Source organism: Coccomyxa subellipsoidea (genome assembly GCF_000258705.1).
Source record: "Coccomyxa subellipsoidea C-169, whole genome shotgun sequence".
In the NCBI taxonomy this organism is placed as follows: Eukaryota; Viridiplantae; Chlorophyta; class Trebouxiophyceae; family Coccomyxaceae; genus Coccomyxa; species Coccomyxa subellipsoidea.
Window position 1 is genome coordinate 743,952 of NW_005178031.1, and position 16,432 is coordinate 760,383.

The window sequence follows — 16,432 nt, forward strand, 5'->3', positions numbered from 1 at the left end:
CGAGGTCCCCGAGCATTTTCCTGGCACTTGCTGCCTACTTATGCTTTCTCAGAGTGGACGCCTTGTACGATGGAAATGATTTCATTACAAAGATAGAGTCGAAGTCATTTGATGATGTCGTGATGCGATCGCACACTCCTTGGCTGCTGGAATTCTACGCACCCTGGTAAGTGACCATCTTGATCACTCCAAATTTCTATGCTCTGACCGGTAGATCCCCTGTCGACCCTGAACGTGTCGAAAGCATCATTGCGTGATTATGGTGTCTCAACATGCAGGTGTGGCCATTGTCGGAATCTCAAACCAGAATGGTACGTCTGATGTGTTGTCCAGTACACGACATCAAAACACGAGCAAGGATGTCGACGACAGCGCAGTTTTAGCCATGCTCTTGCTCCTGCAGGGAAAAGGTAGCTAAAGCACTGAAGGGGATAGTGCACGTGGGCGCCGTTGATGGGGATGAAGAGAAGGCATTAGCTGGTTGGTACAGCCTTTAGACCATTGATCAGATATTCTTCAATACCTCGATTGACTGGTTGATGTGCAGACTACCTTCACAGCACTGGACAGGAGATGTGTGTATCACCGCAGGTCGATTGGCCATCCGCGGGTTCCCCACAATCAAGCTCCTACTTCCGGGCAGCAATGGGAGGCAGACACTTGAGTACGAGGGTGGCAGGACAGCGCAAGACATCATTGAGTGGGTGACTGATCAGCTGAGGGCTGAGGCCCTGTCACGAGTTGGCTTGAAGGGCAAGAGCAAGGGCAAGAGCCACAGTGGAGGTAGGTCCGCAGTGTCACCTCATTTCCCTCCACTCCCTGCTCTTAAAGCCCAGTAGATGAACCCACTGAGTCTCCCTGGTTACAACGATCACTTTCAGATCGCGTTTTCCACCCCTTGATCTATGTAACCTTCAAAAGTGTTTCTTGCGCAAATCTACAGGGCAGCAAGGGGCAGGCACATGTGGGGGCGGGGGGTCCGGCGGCTACCAGAAACCCCCCGGTGGGGGCAGCGCTCAGGGCGGCTGTGGCGCCGGGGGCCAGGCCGGGGGGTCCAGCGGCGCCGGCGGTGGATTTAGCGAATTCTATGGCGGATCCGGTGCGCCCTGTGCATGCTAACACCTGGCAGCATGCAGCGGGTCTCTTCTCTCATGCCGGATACATGTCCAAGCATTCGCGCCAAATAGGCATGTCGTTTCTTATGGTGTATAGAGGAGGCTTGGCAGCTGACAAAGAGGGCTAGTGATGTGATGCAGAAGTTGTGGAGCTTACAGATGCAACCTTCCAGGACGAGGTGGTCTACGATGACGGCCTGTGGTTGGTTGAGTTCTTTGCGCCCTGGTGAGCAACATTCTTTACACAGTCTATCAATATTGTCAGGACTTAATTCGAACCAATCGAAGACTCTTGTGTGATGATTGTGTTGGTGTGAATGGTGCACAGGTGCGGGCACTGCAAGAACCTGAAGCCGGCCTGGAAGGAGCTGGCAAGGGACCTGAAGAGCTTCAAGGGAATTAAAATTGGCGCTGTGGACTGTACTGGCAATGCAGCAATCTGCCAGGTTCTTGGCCGCCAAATGCTTTTCTTTGCTTTTATGAACGTGTCAACGCAACATATCTCCGAGGCTGACACTGTGATAGTGCTGGAGCCCAATAAGAGGGAGCTAAGGTGTGTGCAAGTGCTTGCTTCAGGAGCATGGTGTGCAAGGGTACCCAACCATCAAGGTGTTTGGGGCCGACAAAGGAGCGCCAACAGATTACAACGGCGCCCGCGACTCGAGCAGCATGGCAGCCTATGCCATTGAGCAATGGTCCAGTCTGCAGCCGCCGCCAGAGGCATGCTGCACTCCTCCTCCCAATGTCACATTGCAGACACTCTTTTGACCAAGAGGTTCTCTCCTCGATCACTGCTCTTGCTCACTGGCCTGCCATGTTGTCATTCCGCAATGTGCGGTTTGCCGTGGGCACTGACGATGCAATCTGCCACCTGGCTGGACACATTTTCCAGTCACACATTAATCAACTGATTCACTGAGATTAGGGCGCCTGTCAACAGGCACAGGAGCTCATTGACGAGGACACATTTGAGATCCAATGCCTGGGCCACTCTGACGCGCCACCCAAGAAGCTCTGCCTGATCGCCTTCTTGCCCCACATCCTCGATGACAAGGCTGTTGGCCGAAAGGCCCACATCCAGGTTCCACTTGCTGCTTGGTCTCTGAAAGCACCTGTGATTGGAAGTCTGCGCAGACTCCATCATTCATTCACGGGAAAGCGTGCACGCGTGTGCATGTGTTGGGTCATACAGAGGCTGCTCGTTGAGGCACAGAGGAGGGTTGCATTGCTTGAGTTTGACCTTTCAGCGGTCTGTGAAATTAAGTTTCTTTCAAGACCCCTTGGACGGGGTTTAGCCCCGTGCTTTGTGGAACGTCGGTGGGGAGAATGACGATTGCTTCTAGCCCCCTTAACCATGCCACACCAGGGTTTATCGCCCACATTGTGGCTTACACCGGTGTGGGCCTGTGCAGATGCTGGCTGATCTGGCGGCGAAGTACAAGGACCGTCCCTTCTCGTATCTGTGGGCGGAGGGTGGCGCCCAGCCACAGCTGGAGGCCGCCTTTGAGGTGGGCGGCTACGGATACCCTGCGCTTATTGCCCTCAACCCGGCCGACGGCAAGTTCGCGCCCCTGAAGAGCGCCTTTGAGCCGCAGCCGCTCGTGCAGTTCATCGAGGGCCTGCGCCAGGTGATGTCCCTTGTCTCTTGACCAATTAGTTTATTATCAATCAAGTGTGGGGACTGTTATTCATCAAGAGTACTGATTGTTATACAGCAGCTCTAGGAAAGTGCCCGACATGCTTCACGTTGCGGGTGTTTGGCTCTTTTCCTGGGCACCTGCTCCTCTATCAAATGCTCCGTGTGTCTCAATCCACCATCCTTGTGCTGGCCATAGCAAATTGCAGAAATCTGTGATCAGCTGCCCCACATTCCCTCTTGAATTTGACACTAGGACCTATCAGGGTATATAGTAATGCGTGCAGACTGCAGACATGCATTTTCACCTGGTCGCGGATTTTAAATCTGCCTCTGTCGCTGCACACAGGGGTTTGCGCGGGTTCAGCCGCTGCAGGGTGACCTGCCTAGCGTTGTGTCCGTGAGCCCCTGGGATGGCGGGGAGGGAGTGCTGCAGGAGGAAGAGGAGGAGTTTAGCTTGGATGACATAATGGGAGATGATGAATTGTAGTAATCATAACTAGTGTGTTGATCTTGAAGTGCTGTGATGAAGTGCCTCGCAGTTCATCACTTGCTTGCTCAGTGGACCCTTCCAGCGATGGTTTGAATACTTCTGGGCACAATATTGTGATTGTCTGTCGCCTGGTCTAAGTTTTGAAGTGTGAATGATGCTGGCATCGTCAATGGACACTTCAAACAATGGCTTGGTAAAGGGGATCAAATCTGAACCTACAGAATTTGCAACTAGCCTCCCATCAATTCCTGTGGATTCGCAAGAGGATTTTTTTCTGCTCTGGTCCATTTGAAATTGCAGAACGTCTGCTTCAAGGCAATCGATTCAAAGTTTGTTGAGTTCCAGAGTTTGTGTAAGTCATTATTCAATCAGTAGCCAAAGAAGGCCCTTGCAGTGAGCGCCGCTGCCAGAGGCACTGTCCAATTGTCCACTTCGGCAAGAGGGAGGCTCTCAACCGCTGCTCCCACACCCGCCGTGATGATCGAGCCAAGCGCTATTTCCCATGTCCCAAGCTCCTGACTCAAGCAATTCCACTTCCGCAAATACACCAGGCACGCCCCAGCAGCCACGGCTCCCCCAAGAAAACAAGCCATTGACCCTGCTGCGCTCTGTCCAACACAACACCACTTCATCAGAAGCTGTGCCAGTTATTTGTTCCAGACACGGAAGTTGTTCTTAAGCTCACAATTTCTCAATCATAGCTGATATATAAAGATGACCTGCGCTTATGCACCATTCCTATAGAAGTCGCAGAGTGTATGCATTGTGCCAAAACGATTTTCTGCTGCATTGTGAGACAGATTGCCCTGCAGGACAGCTGTAGGCCCTGGTTTGCTGAAAAAGAGCAGGAGCACACCTTATCGGGGCTGTACGGCAGCCGGTTTGCGGCCCCCAGTCTTCGACCCACAATGTCGGCCAATCCGTCCCCCGCACACAGCACTGCAATTGCAGTGACGCCGCTTGGGGACTCTCTCCAGAAGATGATGGTCAGCGTTCCAATGATGGTGCCATACAGCAGAGGCCCTCGCAGCAGCTCCCTGCGATCCCCTGTCCTCTGTAGCCCCATAAATGTAGTGTCACAGCTGGAGACTTGTATGCATGTTGCACTCAAGTGATGCACTGCTGCTGTAAAACAGTACACTATGCAAGTCATGTGGCATCGCTGCCCTAGTGCACCATCCAAGGCTTCCACTGAACTCAGTCTTGGGGGCACACAGTTGCACTGGCTACGAGGGACTCGTCAGTGACTGCTCCCAAGCCGACCATCGCAAAGTGCAGAGCAGCCACAAGGGGCACAGAAGCACATAGATACTTCGAGACGGCGTGCTCCGTGTAGCAAGGCCAGAATAGCACAAAAAGAATGCCGTTGCCTGCAAGTGAAGCATTCTAAGTGAGTTGCAAGCCTTGCCTGGCCTGGCCTGGCACCTTAGGGCACTAAGGTGCCAGGCCCTGTAAGCTTGTATCTCCATACTGATTGTCAATGCCATTTCAAAGACTCGATATCGCTGAATCCAAGACATGATCGCACCGATGTGCATGACCTTCCTGGACAAGGTTTGATCCATGACTTTCCGGCGTGATGCAAGCCCAAGACTGCTGATGAACACTGCACATGTTGCAAGAGTCCAGAAGAACGCCCAGAGGTTCTTCATCAATTCTGTATAATCAATAGACCGGCCTCGGAACCGGTCAAATATGGCACGAAGCAAGCTAAGTACTTCTTGCGTTGTGAATAGAGAATCTCATATGCAAGATATTCAACCATCTATTCATTTGAACATCTTCTCTACTTGAAATGTTACGCATCTAGACCTCAGCTATTGCAACTTCCCAATTAGAAGAAACGGTCGATACGCTCCTCGCCTCGTCTGATCAACTCTCCGACACTTCCTCGCTCTTGCGGAGAAGCTGTGCAGATCGCCAATCTGCAGCGGAGACATGAGCCACGTACAGGTCGTCTTTGAAGGTAGCGATTGATGTCATCCAAAGTAGTGCGTTCGACACGGGACGACTGGGTTTTTGCTGGTCGGCCAAGCGGGGAGGGAGGGTTATGGGGAAAGTAGACGAAAAACGACACGATCAGGTGAGGGTTGGACAACTTAAAGATACAACCTTTGTGCCACAAGACGCAGTAAGTGGTAGTTGACCTCGACTGCTGGTCTCGAACGTCGATAGTTCTGGGTAGATGTCCCTGCGACTACTTGACATCTGCATAATCCCACCGTGATCTCGTTGCATCGCTATTGTTGACGGAAGCGATAAATTGTATATAGGCAGATTTGAGATGCGGGGTCATCCCGTTCGTTGCTATGCTCAGCATCTGCAAGGTTGACTAATACAGAATTGCAGCCACAAGACGATGTGCCTCGCAGATGGGGTGGCCTTCGTGATGAAGCCGCGATGGACAACGTAGAAAGGCTATTTGGGGTCGCGGCCTTCGGACCCTGACAGCAATTGCAGCTCCCAAGCTTCGCAAGCCAGCTGTGCTCCTGCAGCCAGGGCTCTAGCAGCTGCACATGCACAGTCAGCATGGCGCGGTCCAAGCTCCTGCCAAACTCCCCGCATCTATGATCCGCCTGGCGTGCCTGCTGGGCATGCTGTGCTGGCGCGCCGCCGCCGGCCCGGCCAATGTCTCGGTCAGCGCACCCGGGCATCCCTCCACCAATCTGGACTTTGAGGTGGACGGTGTTGTCTTCCGCAACAGGAGCCTGGGTCTAGACCGGGTCTTTGACGTACTGGGGCACCAATGCTCGCCGGGCCGGCCGCAGCCGCCCGCGCCGGTTGATCGCCTGACCTACACGCCAAACCGGCGCTGGCCGTCCGACGCTAAGCACGGCCGCACCGCGCTCGTGGTGGTTGTTGGGGGCCCACCGCAGCGATTCCTGCAGCGCATGGAGGTGGGCTCGTGCAACTCTCATACAAGCTGTTCTTATTTGCCAGAGCATACCTTGTGCATGAATCCTGTCAAATGCGGCAGGACTGCAGATGCGGATCAGTGATCAGGGTGCAACATGCCCCCCTTTGCCCTGCTAAGCATGAAATTCAGCTGTAGCTAATGTGAAGCTTTGGCGGGGGCCAGAAAGCATGGTACGGGTGGCGAGAGGAGTTCCTGGCGCGTTTGGCGCACAGCACGAGCGTAGTCATGCTGCTGGATGCTGACTACACCAACAGCACTGCTGAGCTAGTCGCCAGTCTGGAGGTCCGCCCCTCTGACTGTAGTCCTTTAAAAAACAATACAGCACAGAACTTGCATGGAGTGATACTTTCTGGTGCCTGTGTGTGACGAACCCTGATGCACAGGACATGGGCTAGTGTGAATGTGATAACACCCAGACAGTTAAATCCTGCAAGTCATATGCGAGTGGATGATCTGGTCAGTCCATACGCGCCTATGGCAGCACTACTTCTGCCCAACATCCCCTCAATTTTGTTGAAATGGGTGCAGCTGGTGCCAGTGGACTGCGATAAGCACAGCAAGGCGTGCCTGGCGGCCGCGGCGGTGGACGCCGGATACGCTCTGTACTATTTGCCGGCCGCCGGGCCTCGGCGGCCGATCATAGTGCTGCTCGGCCGCGCGTCGTTCCCAGCTCCCTGGTGGATGGTTAGGTACATGGCCTGACTCTTCCCTTTGTTGACATACACGACCATTGATCGCAGTATGTTCACGTGAAACTTTTGCATCAAGATCAGTAGACTGTAATTTCAAACAGTTGGCCTACTGAGTACTTATGTCATGCTAGGGTACTGCATTCACACATACAGACGAGCAGCTCTTTAGAAAGCTGTTGTCTTGTTACTGTTTGTTATGTTATTAAGCTGTACGGGAGTGAAGGGACGTCATTTGTTATGACTTCTTCTCTGTGTGAATGGCCAGGAACGGCACCACTGAGGAGCAGATGATCGCGTCTGGGTGGCAGACCCCCCACTGCCGCACCTCCTACCTGAAGACAAAGTTCTTAAACTGGTGTGGCCCCTCGCTGGCCGCCTTTGTGGTTATACTAGGCACCCTCTCGTCGTACGAGGTGCACTCCTGCACAAGGCAGAGGCCATACTGGGGCATGGTTAACATACTTGAAGAGCGGGCCTGCCTGTCTCTTGCCTATTTCTTGGACTGCTGGAATCAGTCCAGGCTACGCAATGCTCCTGCAGTCACGTCAGCCTCTTGCATGCAAAGCAATGGCATGGGCTGTCACAGCAGGGCAAGCGAATAACAGATTCTGCCTTGGGTGCCATTGTGTCAACGCATAATTCCGCTGGGAATGTTTTACCTTCTATCATTGGGAGGTACTGATGAGCACTGGCTTTATGGGTCCCTCAGGAATTCCCCCAGAATATTTGGTCTTAGGGAGTGAGTCATCAGAAATGACCAATGATGTGTTCATGCATCATGACAGCCATGGCGTGAGCCTGGGGGTTGGTGGCACAGGCATGCGCACCAGATGTTCCGGCAGCTGCATGTGCTGGACTACTTTGACTTCTGGATGAAGCTGGACGATGACGCGCGATGGGCCGGCAAGTTCCCTGGTGACATAACCCATCATCTCGTCAGCAAGCACCGCATCTTTTTCCACACTGGTGCGCGCCGTAACCGTCCTCTCGGCCCGCTTTATGTGCCCCATCTCCTTGAGGGGTTTTTTTACTGTCCTGCATGCGGCTCAATGGCCACCTGAAGACACATCAGTCAATTTTGTGCGATGCCTTGAGGGTAGATCTCTTGCCGTTATTGTTTCATATTTCACTGTTGTCATTCTGCTAGTCACGTCCCCATTGCCAGCAGGCTTACAGCTCCCACCACTGTTCTTGGCTTGCTGAGGCCTTTCTGGGTCACAAACAGGTGGGATCCCCTACCACAGGCGGTGATAGCGCCTTGTTTTCGAGCATAGCAGTGTGTTTTTACCGCCTGTGAGCCACTTCAAGCCGCTGAAGATTCCTGGTGCCAGCGGGAATGGGGTGTGAGTTGTGAGTGCATCTGAGGGGTTGATTTTGGGGTCGGGTTCGCGCTACAGGCTTGCAGCGGTTGGCGGACCTGGACTGCATAGGCTTGTGGCAACAGGGCGCTTCCAAACCAGTGCAGGTGTACCTGGACTCTGAGAGCAATCGCTGCCGTCGCATCCTGTGGCCCGCCGCTCTCAGCGAGCCCTGGTTCTCCGATGACTCCCAGGTGCGCGCTTGGCAAGTGTCACAGAATAATCGGTGCCGGCCAATGTAAGCATCCTGGTCTCTGCAGCACTTGTGGGAATGGCACAGCTTGGCAAGCGACATGACCCCTTCATATCCCGGGGGATCTGCCGCAGCATGCCGTTGCAAAGTATGTGAGGTGGGCACACACAATGACGCGCCCGCCAGAAAAGAAACACTAAAGATGATGCGGCGGCTGCTGGATGATCCTGGCACCATCGTGCCTGAGGAAGATAGCTTCAGCTTGCCTTCCGTGACCTTCAGAATTCTTAAGTACGCTCAGACAGCCAAGCATGTGCCCCAATCACGGCTCAGAAATAGGATAGATCTCATCTAGTGGAAATGAAATATCTGAAGATTTTTGGTGTTGAGCTGGCGCTGAGGTGGCACAGGTGTTTTCGGTGGATTTTGCGGGCGGCTGGCTGGGATTCTGGACGGCGCCGGAGGTGCTGATGTACGGCCTGATCTGGAACAGCTTCCCCGGGGGGACCTGGGAGTACCGCTGGGGGGACGAGCAGTTCTGGACCTCCGCGCTCGGCCTCTTCGATGACGGGTCACACATCGAGGATGTGTCATACGTGAGGTCAGCAGCTTTCCCCTGACTTCCTGCATGCCACCCTCTTCCATGTATTCCTCTGGTCGTCAGTAACTGAAAGAATTTAACTGGGGAGAGATAGGGATATAGGGACCCGTTTTCCTGCTCACCTGACTGACATACGACGTCTAGAGGGGGCACCCTATTACAGCACGCATGCCTCTTTAATGACTTTAAGACCTTTTGAGGAAGTTGCCTTGCGTTTTTTATTGCTCAGGGCAGACGTGTAGAGCACGACTGTGAACACTGGGAGTCAGACAATGTGACGCACCGCTGAAGACTGCTTGCATGCCAAGCCTGCTGGCCTTGGGGGTGACTGGCTATCTTACACAGCGCTGTATAAGAACCACAGCATGCTCTGTGACCTCGTATTTCTGCTGCCAGGGCCGGCCTTGGGCCAAACGCCATATCAGAGAACGAGCCGCCGCACAACTACCTCAACATCCTGCATACGCGCTGACTGCGGGCACATGCGCGCACATGCCGGCAGCCTAGCCGCTGCATGCATGCAGCTTGAGGTGCAGTTTCGCGGCGACCTTTTCAGAATTTGAAATACGGCCCACTAGCTGCAAATATGGATGATTATGGCGACCTCATGGCCAAACTGAAAATGCTTCCTGGTGTTTCCGCGTAGTTCAGACAATGTGCTGTTGCCAGAGGATAGTGACACATGCCGGGAGATTCACACTGATCCGCTGCGTCAGAACTGCGCCGACACGGAGTCGAATTTTCCTTCGAAGTATAAGTGAAGTATTACAGGATAGTATGCTGCTGGGACTGCAAACATTGCAGGGCTGGCAGCTGACAGCAGATTACGTGTGCACAGACAAGCAGGCCGGTCACTTTGCAAGTACATAGGTAGCTGTGCACAATTGTACTGTGCAAGCCAGCTGTAGTGTTCCGGCTGCTTGAACACTGTGACACATGTGAATCACAGTGTTTCGTGACAGTGTGTTGGTGACTTACAGTGCCGCATTTGATGCACAGTAAAATGTGCACATTGCCGGTGCCCGCGTTGTTGACTCTCACTTGGTGTATGTTTCTTTTGAAAAGGTGGGGTTTTCTGCTAGCAGTACTGGTTCCCAAATGACAGCCATCTATGCCATGCCATGCCATGCCGTGAAATAGTTGGACTCGAGTGGCATGCGGTGATGGCCAGTTGTGGATGGGTTGAATGTGAACAACCTATTCTTTGGCTTTGATGCAAAGCTCGCAATTGTTCTGGGAAAGAGGGATAGAGCGCTCTGGGTTTGTCTTCTCGTGGTGTCTTTACTTCGTCTGGGTTTTCATATTTTGCTGCGGACAGCCTTTTGCGAATGACTGGTTTTCTGGTACTAATCAGGGTCAGGTATGTGACTAAGCCGCCTGGGCTTGCATGCGTCTGAAGCAATCAGATGCATATCGGCTGCATGACTTGTTTGGCCTGTGTGACAAGATGAGCATAATGTTTCTGAAGCTAGGCTATGACCACTAGCTTCAGAAACATTCAGGATGCTAAGTGGGTATCTTCCCATTATCTTGGGAGTTATGATTTCCATTGCGCTGCTCTGAGTGCTCTGCTCTTCAGTCAACCTGATCAGGTTATGTACTGTGTTACTGCATGAATGCCATTGCAAGCCGATTCTTTAATGTAGCGTCCTGAGTCATGCTCAGGAGTTTTTATTCCTTTGTAACTGTACTGTCCAATAGGCCTACCTATATGGAGGTGCACGTGCAATCATTTGCAAACGTGCACACATAGATCTAGATGCATGAGCAAGAGCCAGCATTGGCCATGATACAGAAGCAGGACGCTTTGCAGCAGGCTTGGCCCCTGTTGCAAAAGGGTGGGTTGCCCCACCTAGAGGTCAATCCGGCGCCTTAAGGTCCAATATTGTGGATCAATTCTTTTACAGTTGTGGCTGTCCTCATCCAGACAACAAGTGGCTTGCAGCATCTCGCACATCTTCACACCACCACCACCAGCACAGAAACACCATTACATTCCCCTGCGACACCGGATCCTCCTCTCGAGGTTTCTCACTAAAGAAAAAGCCCACAAAAACGAAATACGAATTCAAAAAGACATGGGGTCAGTTCTGGTGGAAGAGCGCTATGAGCGGGTCCAGGGCGATGAGCCGCGTCTCCAGCAGAGCGCTCACTCGGCACACCCTCTCCACCTCAGCCTTATCGTGCGGCTGCAGCGCCGTGTCTCCAGCCTCCACCCGCTTCAGCACCTGCGACACCAAATGTTTTGAATTTGAATGTTTCTGGGTACATCCCTTGGGTGCAGGGTGTGGCTGGGCATGCCCAACGCGTCCTAGCATACCTTTGCTGCTGCCGCCAGCGGATCAGCAGCTTCAACTATTGGACGCCACCGGGCGGCCGCATGCCGCACTTGTTTTCAGGACAGAGATGCCTCACAGGTGTCATGGCGCATTGTGTTTGCGGTTCTAGTCCTTGCAGTGCAGCTGTAGCACTGACTACGTGCAGGCAGAAGTGAAGGCTTGCATAGAACAGACACAGGCAGGGGTCGGTGGCCAGTGGCCGGGAAACGGCACCCCTTTCTTGTCAGCCATATGAGTGAAGTGGCTGCAGAAGCCCAGCCAATAGTCTTGCTTGGACTTGACTGCACCTAGACCACGAGTGCCTGCAAGAAAAATAGGCTGCGACAAGGTAGCCAACGCAGCAATGCATGGCCAGTTTATGGGCTTCATGCAGGGGAAAATAGACTTGGGGAAAGAGAGAGAGAGAGAAAGGACGTGCCTCGGCGTGCTCGGAGAGCTCGTGGTGCAGGCGCGCGCGGAGGTTGCCGGCCGCCTGCAGCAGCTCCTCGCCCACGCGCCTCGTCACTGCCGTGCTGTCCACACGCCACGTGTAGAACGTGCGCGAGGCCGAGTGGTCCGCAGTCCTCGGCACGTCCTGCGCCAGCCGTCACCGGGTTTGAAAAGGGCGCAGTACAACACTTCTACAGTGAATCTCCTGTGGTTTGGGTTCATTGGTGTACCATATATCGAGGACGGAACATACCAACCTCGAATGCAGCAACAAAGCGCCCAGTGTGCACGGGATTCAAGAAGGGTCCGAGCAACCACTGTGCATGGGTGCCAAAGATTGCTTGGCTGTAGCAAGGGCAAGTCCCTGCAAGTCGAATCTGGGCCTTGCAAGGCTGGCGTGCCACGAAAGATGTTCAAGCGACCCACACCCTTGTCTGCGGCACTACATGATCTGTCACAACCCTTGATCTGTCGCGCTTGGATCCTGCGCACCTGGAGGGTGAGGAAGCCGGCGCGCAGCATGCGGTAGAGCAGCTCTCGCGCGTCGCGCACGGGGACCATCGCATAGTCGGCCACCTGCTTCTGCTCCAGCTGCTTCTTTGCGCACAGCAGCCGGAACACGCGCATGCCTGCGCAGCCAACACCACCGCTGCTTGGGATATGCTCTGCGAACAAGGGTGTCGGGTGTCAGACTGGCATGGGGCAGAGCCACCCGGACAGGACCTCAGGATATGGTGTCCCTGAAGTGAGAAGTTCCCAGACTCGAGTCATCGGACAGCGCTTCCAGGGTACTGTCACTATGATCACTGATGGCCAGCCCACCAAGGTAATGCAATGCCTGCTCTCAGCAGAGCCCAAGGAATGAACATCACTCTGTGCAGGACATGCAGATAGCAGACGAGCTGGCGATTCCTGAAAGCCGATGGTAACCACATCCAATCAACGCCTTGATCTCTCAAAATGGGGAGGGTCAAGAGAGCACTTCTGTTCTTCTAAGGTGAGCGTGTGCAGCCTTCCTGATATCCCCTCGTTGGATCATAATGCATTCTGAGGCAGTGGGCGGTGGGGGCGGCGCACCGATGGGAGGGAAGCGCTCTCGAACAAGGGCCTCAATATGCTGCTGGCGTATGGCTCGGGTGATGGCGCCAGTGTCAACGATGAACGCCTCGTTTGCAACCCCAGACGATCCGCTGCGCGTCACGCCGCTCCTGGCATCCTCCGTCAGCTCACTGCAGAATCACAGGGCATTCGGTCTATGCTCTTGCTGAGTGACTGCTCTGACTAAAATTGGAGGGTCCAATTGCGGGCCACCGCGGCAACTAGAAATGTTCTCCTGGACAGGGACAGGTGTGCACCGAGCATTCATGCACCAAGCTGCGAGTCAGATCAAAGCAGCCGCAAGCAAAGGACGCTCAAGAAGGTCAACGCAGGGCTTGATGCCACACATGTGTCTTAAAACTGTTCCTGTCAAAATTTTATTAATTATTATTACAAGCCTTGAGGATCAGGTGCGTCGCAGCAGTATTTTTATAACAGCATTCAACATTCTCTACCCTATTAAGTGTCAAGCTAATTTCAAGGGCCGGGCAGTACCCGAGCACGCGCGCGGCGGCTGCGCCGGTGAGCACGGGGAGGTCCGGCCGGGAGCGCCGCATCTGCGGCAGCGCGGCGGCGGCGGCCAACACCGACACGGCGGCCGATGCGCCGCTGTCCAGGCGGCTGCCGCCCGGCTGCCGCGCAGCACAGGTCAGCAGAGCCGCCACCAATGCGCCCGCCTCCCGCCCGTATATCACTGCCACGTACTCTGCGCATGCCTCGTCCCTGCCGCACAAAGATACTAAATACACAAAGGTAGCTTGGCTGCCACAGCTTGCAGCTCACAGACAGGTCTGTGCACCACGGCTTTGCAAGGGCAGGCAGGATAGGGGTTTCTTCAAGGTGTTGGCGGTTCTCTGGCCTTAAGTAACTAGGGATCTTCATGGAGGGCAACCTGCGATAGCGTGCAGAGCATTTTGCAGTCCGTCTGGAAATTGGTCCCCAGCAAAGGATGGCATCGCCACAATCTGGATGTGAGCAAGAGCTTGTTATGGCGCTGAAGGACAGAAAGGCTACCTGAGCCTGCAGTTAAATTCCTCAAAGTTGACACGCCACAACTCCTGTGCTGAGGCTGCATCTGACCGCTGGCTGGCCGCATCTGCATCATCGCGCTTCCTCTTTCCCCGCCCCGCCTGCTTGGAGACTGACAAAGCGCACACCAGTCTATCAGTGCTAGTGCTGGAAACCTGACAGGAAGTTCATAGCACACATGCGCGTCTCTTGCAAAGCAGCAGGGATCTGTCCGGTGCCCCGATCACCACAGACACTACACAGCCATGAACAGAGTTGAGATGTGATTAAAGAAGATTCCTCTCCAATCCGCATGGCAGCAGAAGCATGTAACTTCCGCTCTCAGCCAATCATGCCGAACATGCCACTGGGGGTGGAACAATGTCCTGCAAACATATCCCCTTGGAGCCAAGCACCAGATGAAATCCAAATGGGGCACCTCACGACATGACCTGCAAAGCACGGACGCGGCAGACATCTTGTACATGCTGCACGCCCTGATCTACATATGCACCAGACACCCCATGCAGTCTCTTGTGAACTCCCTAGTACGTCACAAGAGACTGGACGTTGCGGATTCTGTTTACAGAGGCTCAGGGAGGGTCGCACGCTGTGGTCGGGGATGGTGAAGTCATTGGTACTTCACAAGAAACTTTAATTTGCAGAATCTGTTGACAGAGGCTGGCTTGGGTAGGGCCGCACGTCTGGGGTCGCGGGTGGTGTCGGGAGCGCCGGTGAGATCGCGTGGCAACCGGAAGCGCTCGGCCGAGTAGGAGTCCTGCGCCAGCTGCCGCACAGCTTCCGCCTCCTGCACCGCCGCCTCCGGCGTGCCCGGCTTCGGCGCCGCCCTCTTTGCCTGAGCCGCAGAAGAGGTGAATCTCAAACGGCGCACAAAATCTCCTTAGGAAATCTTGTGCATCCGTGCACGTGCTGTGGGATGCTCAAGAGGACACTTGTCTAAGGTTTGGTTCTGGCGGGGAGCTGCAGTAATTGGTTTGTGTGCCGGGTCCAGCGGTTGCATGTACGTCTCTTTGAAGCTGTGGGATCAGCTGCGAAGCAGCCTGTACAGTTTACTGGCTGTGACAATTGGACACACAAAGCTGTCTTTCTTATGACAGTAAAGCAAGCATTTTCACACATAATTGCTCGTTGCCATCCATAATCACCAAGAGACCAATCCCTGGTGAGGCTGTGATCAGGGCGGGTGCCGGGAGCTGCACCTGCGCTTTGGTGAAGGCCACGGGCTTGCGCAGCGGCATGTCAGCCGGGGGGACGCGCTCGATGTGGCGGCCGTTGACAAGGGATATGAAGCGCGCGTGCAGGTCCCCCCGGACCTCCCCCTCCGGCCGCTCCATCCGTGCCGCCACCGCCGCCGCCACCTGGTCCAGCCGCAGCCGCCCATGCGCCAGCAGCACCTGCGCGCACGTCCCGGCACATGTCATGGCTCCGCACGCCAAATGTGACCTCATTCCATCGCCTTTACATTCCTCTGATCTCTAGCGGTTGCTGTGCCTCATGTCTGCATGTCTGGCTCTCCACATTCCCTACTTTGACCGTGTCACTGCAAGCGGCAGCTGGGGCTTGCTGCATTTTCCTTCTGCACCTTTGCTGATTGTGGTGTTGCGCTCAAGTCGAGTCTCGGCACCACCAGGCAGAGATGAGAGCAGGAAGAATGCTAGTCTGCAGGTTGGGTAATGGCCAGAGCATGAGCGCCCACCTCGATGATCTTCACTGCCATGTCGCTCTCCCCGGGTCCTCCATATTCTCGCTGCACATGCTGCAGGATACGAGGTCTCCTGCAGGCATGTCACTTGTCTCAGAACAAATGTCGCGAGCCTCTGCAAAGCGCTTGCATGCATCAACAATGCAGCATTCCAGACGAGCAGAGTACCCACCGCAGGATCTGAATGATGGCCCCTGTGTCTGCATGGTACAGGAAGTACGGAGCCTGGGGGGCTCGCAGGCCTGTGTCCGGCTGCACAAGCTCAGAGATCACGAAATTGTGCTGCAGCAGCACAAGCAGTGCGCTGCGCACTGCAGAAGGTGGCAGGCCGCTTGCGCGCACCACCTCTGGCAAAGTTTGCTGGCCGCGCGCTGTCAGCACATTGCAGACTCTCTGCACCAAAGGACAAGTCGGCCATGAATTTTCTCTGCAGAACAGCTGGTTTGGGAGACACTGAGGGGTTCGATGCCCGATGTTGCAAGTGTCGACAGTCACGACCGACGTCAGAATCGACCAGGATCAGAAGGATCTCGTACCTCTACGGTATCTCCAAAGAATTCTTTGATCAAACTAGTGCACAGGCGTCTTCTCTGAGGACTGCACTGCACCATGGCAAGCGACTCTCCAACATGCGCTGCTGCTGGACTCGCATGCAGCCTTGCCGCGTGTGATTGATATTATTTCAGACAACTATGGAGTCATAGTCCCCTCAGAAGGAAAGTGAAGCAATTCCAAGTTGCATGGTTGATCAGGGTTTGATCAAGGCCGTGTAGGGTTTTGTACCTGCATTTCTTCCATCAGACATTGATTTCCATTCCAAGAGGAATTAC

At 54.4% G+C, this 16,432-nt stretch overlaps 4 protein-coding genes across 4 annotated transcripts; 2 read left to right on the top strand and 2 right to left on the bottom strand.

The window, feature by feature from the left end:
• Positions 1–122: 122 nt before the first annotated feature.
• On the top strand, positions 123–3,241 carry COCSUDRAFT_37305 (protein disulfide isomerase; the record flags this gene model as incomplete). Its single annotated transcript, XM_005645929.1, has 11 exons — positions 123–166; positions 279–311; positions 404–480; positions 592–783; positions 944–1,003; positions 1,257–1,341; positions 1,444–1,561; positions 1,692–1,835; positions 2,056–2,196; positions 2,528–2,743; positions 3,101–3,241. The coding sequence occupies 11 exons, from the start codon at positions 123–125 to the stop codon at positions 3,239–3,241; spliced, it is 1,251 nt and encodes a 416-aa protein (XP_005645986.1).
• Positions 3,242–3,424: 183 nt separating this feature from the next.
• Positions 3,425–5,004, bottom strand: COCSUDRAFT_53992 (hypothetical protein). The gene is made up of 4 exons (XM_005645930.1): positions 4,773–5,004; positions 4,460–4,614; positions 4,101–4,298; positions 3,425–3,852 (listed from the first exon to the last, which is right to left on the bottom strand). The coding sequence occupies exons 1-4, from the start codon at positions 4,894–4,896 to the stop codon at positions 3,613–3,615; spliced, it is 717 nt and encodes a 238-aa protein (XP_005645987.1). The 5' UTR covers positions 4,897–5,004; the 3' UTR covers positions 3,425–3,612.
• Positions 5,005–5,308: 304 nt separating this feature from the next.
• Positions 5,309–10,704, top strand: COCSUDRAFT_48115 (hypothetical protein). Its single transcript, XM_005645931.1, has 9 exons — positions 5,309–5,327; positions 5,617–6,141; positions 6,324–6,443; positions 6,690–6,850; positions 7,119–7,208; positions 7,671–7,819; positions 8,251–8,405; positions 8,815–9,005; positions 9,402–10,704. The coding sequence occupies exons 2-9, from the start codon at positions 5,761–5,763 to the stop codon at positions 9,475–9,477; spliced, it is 1,323 nt and encodes a 440-aa protein (XP_005645988.1). The 5' UTR covers positions 5,309–5,327; positions 5,617–5,760; the 3' UTR covers positions 9,478–10,704.
• Positions 10,705–11,089: 385 nt separating this feature from the next.
• On the bottom strand, positions 11,090–16,213 carry COCSUDRAFT_43175 (hypothetical protein; the record flags this gene model as incomplete). The annotated part of the gene is made up of 12 exons (XM_005645932.1): positions 11,090–11,233; positions 11,326–11,330; positions 11,759–11,918; positions 12,266–12,402; positions 12,851–13,002; positions 13,367–13,594; positions 13,886–14,012; positions 14,582–14,735; positions 15,100–15,294; positions 15,597–15,675; positions 15,775–15,995; positions 16,139–16,213. 12 exons carry the CDS (start codon positions 16,211–16,213, stop codon positions 11,090–11,092), a joined length of 1,677 nt encoding a protein of 558 aa, XP_005645989.1.
• Positions 16,214–16,432: the final 219 nt, after the last annotated feature.

Bases quoted from the DNA above. Each gene is read 5' to 3' on its own strand.
- COCSUDRAFT_53992 (XM_005645930.1), bottom strand. From the start codon at position 4,896: ATGAAGAACCTCTGGGCGTTCTTCTGGACTCTTGCAACATGTGCAGTG. The intron at 4,299-4,459 runs GTGTGCCCCCAA...ATGGGGCTACAG, and splicing joins CCCTCGTAGCCAGTGCAACT to AGGACAGGGGATCGCAGGGA. The intron at 3,853-4,100 runs GTGTGCTCCTGC...TGTGTTGGACAG, and splicing joins TGCCGTACAGCCCCGATAAG to AGCGCAGCAGGGTCAATGGC.
- COCSUDRAFT_48115 (XM_005645931.1), top strand. From the start codon at position 5,761: ATGCACAGTCAGCATGGCGCGGTCCAAGCTCCTGCCAAACTCCCCGCA. The intron at 6,444-6,689 runs GTCCGCCCCTCT...AAATGGGTGCAG, and splicing joins AGCTAGTCGCCAGTCTGGAG to CTGGTGCCAGTGGACTGCGA. The intron at 7,209-7,670 runs GTGTGGCCCCTC...TTGGTGGCACAG, and splicing joins AAGACAAAGTTCTTAAACTG to GCATGCGCACCAGATGTTCC.